Source organism: Otolemur garnettii, unplaced genomic scaffold, assembly GCF_000181295.1.
Source record: "Otolemur garnettii isolate 467f Iridium unplaced genomic scaffold, OtoGar3 scaffold00156, whole genome shotgun sequence".
Taxonomy (NCBI): Eukaryota; Metazoa; Chordata; class Mammalia; order Primates; family Galagidae; genus Otolemur; species Otolemur garnettii.
Genome location: NW_003852551.1, coordinates 4,292,531 through 4,297,523, shown reverse-complemented (window position 1 = coordinate 4,297,523; position 4,993 = coordinate 4,292,531). Strand labels below are relative to the sequence as shown.

The window sequence follows — 4,993 nt, the reverse complement described above, 5'->3', positions numbered from 1 at the left end:
AAAAAAAAAAAAAAAAAGATCTCTTTGGTGGATGTGTTATCTCCTAAAAGAGGCAGCATCATTAAGTGGTCCTCTTTGAAGAACATTTTTCCCTTGCCAGGTTCTAATCTGCTTTATCTTGAGCTCCAGCTGAAAGTATTTGATTCTTGTTGCTGGCAGAATATTTATTTTTTTTTTTTGTTCTTAATTTTCTTATAGTTCAAACAAGCGGTATATAAACAGACCATGAAACTCTTTGCTGAGCTGGAAATTAAAAGGAAAGAGAGAGAAGCCAAAGAGATGCATGAAAGGTATATGTCAATAAATTCATTTAAACTGTGTCTAAATACTTACATTAACTAACATTGGTCTTTGGGGATTTTTCTGAAGAAGAAATTAATGTACATCATTTAATAGACTGTTAATATAGATGTCTGAAACAGTCAAGCTTTTGAGTCACCAGGGTAAGATGTTTTCTCTTTGACCTTTCGGAAATATTGAGCAGATACGTCCTTAGGGAGTTTATTTATAATCAAGAGTATACACAGTCCTTGAGTTACAAATATTCGACTTACGTGCAGCTCCCACTTAGAAACAGCTATTACAGTAAGTCTCCAAGTTACAAATATCTGACTAACATACGACTCAAACTTATGAATGGAGGCTGTTGAAGGTAATAGGTAAATGTACCTGTTCCAACTTACATACAAATTCAACTCAAGAACAAACCTGTAGAACCAATCTCAGTTGTAACCTAGGAATTGCCTATACTGTATTTTCTTCCTAATTTCCTGAAGTGAAAGAAGCTATGTTCCTTTTTTATTTTTGAAGACAGAGACAAGAGTCTTGCTATGTTGCCTGAGCTAGAGTGCCATTGCCTAGCCTAGGCTACGTCATAGCAAACTCAAACTCTTGGGTTTAGCATTCCTCCTGCCTCAGCCTCCTGAGTAGCTGGGGACTACAGACATGTACCACAGTGCCTGGCTAATTTTTTCTATTTTTAGTAGAGATGGGGGTCTCTTTCTTGCTCAGGCTCGTCTTAACCTCCTGACCTCAAGCGATCCTTCTGCCTTAGCCTCCCAGAGTGTTAGGATTTTAGGTGTAAGTTACTGTGCCTGGCCTGAGGCTGAGTTCTTGAGGCTATTACTATTTTTTTTTTTTTGAGACAGAGTCTCACTGTGTTGCCCTCAGTAAAGTGCCGTGGCGTCACAGCTCATAGCAACTTCAAACTCTTGAGCTTAAGCAGTTCTCATGCCTCAGCCTCCCAAGGAGCTGGGACCACAGGCACTTGCCACAACGCCCGGCTATTTTGTTGTAGTTGTCATTGTTTGGCAGGCCCGGGCTGGTTCAAACCCATCAGCTCCACTGGATGTGGCTGGTGCCTTAGCTGCTGAGGCTATTATTAGTGAGGCTGGAACCTTTGGTGGGACTAGTGCCTATAACTTTGGTAAGTATATATTAATAGTATTGTAAAATGTGTTGACTAAAATATTGCTCTAAACTAGCTAAGTCATCTAAAGTATGATTTCTTTTGAACATCAGAAGTATTGCTTTGCATATTTTGTATTGTTAATTGGTATTTAGTTAATAACTAAATATTGCTAGTTGAGGTGGTTGTGTAAAATGTCTTCCTTTGGGATAGGGTTTTGTCCAGAGATTGTCTTAACAACTGCTGCTGTCACTGGGTATGGTGGCTCACACCTATAATTCTAGCACTCTAGCACACCTATAACTCTAGCATTCTCTAGTTGGAGAATGAGATGGGAGGATTGTTTGAGCTCAGGAGTTTGAGACCAGCTTTAGCAAGATTGAGACCACATCTCTACTAAAAATAGAAAAATTAGGAAACCCATGCTCAGTGGTTAGGGCATCAGCCACATGCTCTGGGGATGGTGGGTACGATCCCAGTCTGGTCCTGCTAAACAAATAAAAAAATATAGCCGGGCATTGTGATAGGCACTTGTAGTCCCAGCTACTAGGGAGGCTAAGGCAAGAGAATCGCTTGAGCCTGAGTTTGAGGTTGCTGTGAGCTGTGATGTCACAGTACTCTACTGAGGGTGACAAAGTGAGACTCTGTCTCAATAAAAAGAGAAAGAAAAAAAAGAAAAATTAGCTGGGTGTTATGACCCATGCCTGTATTCCATCTACTCAGGAAGCAGAGGCAGGAGAATTGCCTGCACCCAGGAGTTAGAGGTGGCTGTGAGCTAGGCTGATGCCACAGCATTCTAGCTAGGGGGACAGAAAAGAACTTCTACTGTTATAATGGTCATTCTGTTGAGATAAGGTAGCCTGTATTCTCCATATAGCTTTATCACTGACTTAGCCAAAAACCTCAGATTACTATTCATTGGGCTTTGATTACCTTATTTATCTACCTTGGTAACAGAGATAGTTCTTTTCCCACACTTCTGCCCACAGTCTCATCTGCATATTTTTATTTTTATTTTTTTATTTTTTTTATGGTTTTTGCCCAGGGCTGGGTTTGAACCTGCTACCCCTGGCATATGGGGCTGGTGCCCTACTCCTCTGAGCCACAGGCACAACCCCTCATCTGCATGTTTTAAGGAGACATTCACCAAAGGGCTTTGAGCCCTTACCAGACATCCGTATTTATAGACTTCTGGAGAATTGATTTATTATGTATGTGTACTTCTGTGGTGAGATGCCTTAACATGTATGGTTAACACATTCTATCAATACTGTGGTCTGGTTTTCCTCCTAGGAAACGACAAAGGGAAGAAGAGATTGAAGCTCAAGAAAAAGCCAAACGAGAAAGAGAGTGGCAGAAAAACTTTGAGGTAAATTTCCAAGGTGGCTGGGCGGTGCCTATGGCTCAAGTGAGTAGGGCGCTGGCCCAATATACGAAGGGTGGCAGGTTCAAACCTGGCCCTGGCCAAACTGCAACAAAAAAGTAGCCAGGCATTGTGGCAGGCGGCTATAGTCCCAGCTACTTGGGAGGCTAAGGCAAGAGAATCCCCTAAGTGGAAGAGCTGGGAGGTTGCTGTGAGCTGTGATGCCATGGCACTCTACCAAGGACGACAATGAGACTGTGTCACTGAAAAAAAAAAAAATGTCCAAGGTGGCCAAGGATTCTTTTTTCAGAATAAGGAAACTTGGTTCTTGTAGCATTCACAGGACTGACTGAGGCAGGCAGGCAGAGGGAAGTGGGACATGTGAGGCAGAGTGGGAACTATGGAGTATGAATCTGTTCCTAGCTCAGCCTCCTAGAAGCTCTGCAGCCTTGTGAAGAGCAGTGAGAGCCTTGGGAAGGATTTTGAGAGACTGTGGTAGGCACAGCTGCCAGCTGGGATCAAGAAAAATGGATTGCGATTAGCAAGGTGTGGTGGTGCACATCTGTGGAGGCAGGAAAATTGCTTGAGCCAAGGAGTTCAAAACTGCAGTGAGCTAATTGTGCTACTGCACTCGAACCTGGGCAACAGAATGAGACCCTGTCTCTAAAACAAAAAGAAGAAAAATGGATTGCATGTTTAACTTAGGGAATGAATGTAGGAGTAGCCCTCTGCTTAGAAGTCTATTAGTAGAAACGAGAGTTGTTTTGACCCCAGTGTTCTGCCTGCAGAGAGACTTATACATGTATCTTTTGAATTTGACTCTTCTTTGACACCCTGGTTACATCCTTCAGGTGTTTGGCCAATTTCTGGATTATAGCAACATTTGGTCTTCTATAGGATTTAGGATTCAGGGTAAGGGTTGCCTAACCAAAGGTGATGACTTTGGGCGGCACCTGTAGCTCAGTGGGTATGGCGCCAGCCCCATATACTGAGGGTGGCGGGTTCAAACCCAGCCCCAGCCAAACTTCAACAAAAAAATAGCTGGGCGTTGTGGCAGGTGCCTGTAGTCCCAGCTACTTGGAACGCTGAGGCAAGAGAATCTCCTAAGCCCAGGAGCTGGAGGTTGCTATGAGCTGTGTGACGCCACAGACCTCTACCAAAGATGATAAAATGGGACTCTGTCTCTGTTAAAAAAAACAAAGGTGATGACTTTGTCTTTGTCCCAATTCAAATATGAAAAGAGAATATGAATAGCCCTCATTATGAGGTGGAGATCCCAGTGGCCCTCTTAAGCACAACCAGTTAGGTATTATGCTGGCTTTGGAGCCGTCATCCAAATTGGGGGGAAGAGTGTCTGTACTGCTGGCTAGCTATATGGCTTTGAGAAAGTATGGCTTTTCATACTGGCTTTTTGAGCTGTATGGCTTTTCACCTCTCTGAGCCTCGGTGTTAACGTTTGTGAAATTGCTGGTGCCTTAACACACCATCGTCTGCTTTTTGTGAAAATGAGAGATAACAGGGTAAACATCTAGCCCAGAGGTCCACAGCAAATTGGGCCTTGTTGATGTGATGAGTGTTTCTCATTTTGTTCTCTTCCAACCTGTAGCACACCCTACTTTCTAGGGGTGCTGTGACATTTGCCTGGGCCTTAGGGAGTGGGAGAAAAGCTCTGTTCTCTTCTACTCTTGGATTTTTCCAGAAGGCTAGACTGGGTGGATGGTAGGGCAAGTTCAGGTCCTTTTTCTAATGGTCTCCTCACCTCACACTTTTTTGTGCTTAGGAAAGTCGAGATGGTCGTGTGGACAGCTGGCGAAACTTTCAAGCAAATACAAAGGGGAAGAAAGAGAAGAAAAATCGGACCTTCCTCAGACCACCGAAAGTAAAAATGGAGCAGCGTGAGTGACCACCTTGGGTCACAGCCACAGAACCTTCCCCAGCTGTCTCCCTTCTTGCTTTGAAGGACTCATTCTTTCCTCCCACTTCCACCCCAACATAGAGTAGGATTTGCTTTTTAGTCCATTTTGTTTTCAATCCAATTTAATATTGATCAGAGTAATTCTTTTGTACATTGAAATGAGGGGCTTGGTTAAAAAAAGACCTTCCTCTCCGCCCTGCCCTTAGAACAACCAGATTGGAAGGTGCCACCATGGGTGCTGCCTTCTTTTCCCACAGCCAGTAACTTAATGTTTTGTACTTCACTGAATTGTGATGGTTAGAAACTT

At 43.3% G+C, this 4,993-nt stretch overlaps 1 protein-coding gene across 1 annotated transcript in view; it reads left to right on the top strand.

Moving 5' to 3' along the window:
• DNAJC8 (DnaJ heat shock protein family (Hsp40) member C8) overlaps positions 1-4,993 on the top strand; it is a 31,882-nt gene extending 26,889 nt beyond the window's left edge. Inside the window, exons 7-9 of the mRNA XM_003799834.2 lie at positions 199-290; positions 2,702-2,777; positions 4,552-4,993. Coding sequence (XP_003799882.1) covers positions 199-290; positions 2,702-2,777; positions 4,552-4,674 — 291 coding nt within the window. The 3' untranslated portion in view covers positions 4,675-4,993. The remainder of the gene's footprint in view (positions 1-198; positions 291-2,701; positions 2,778-4,551) is intronic.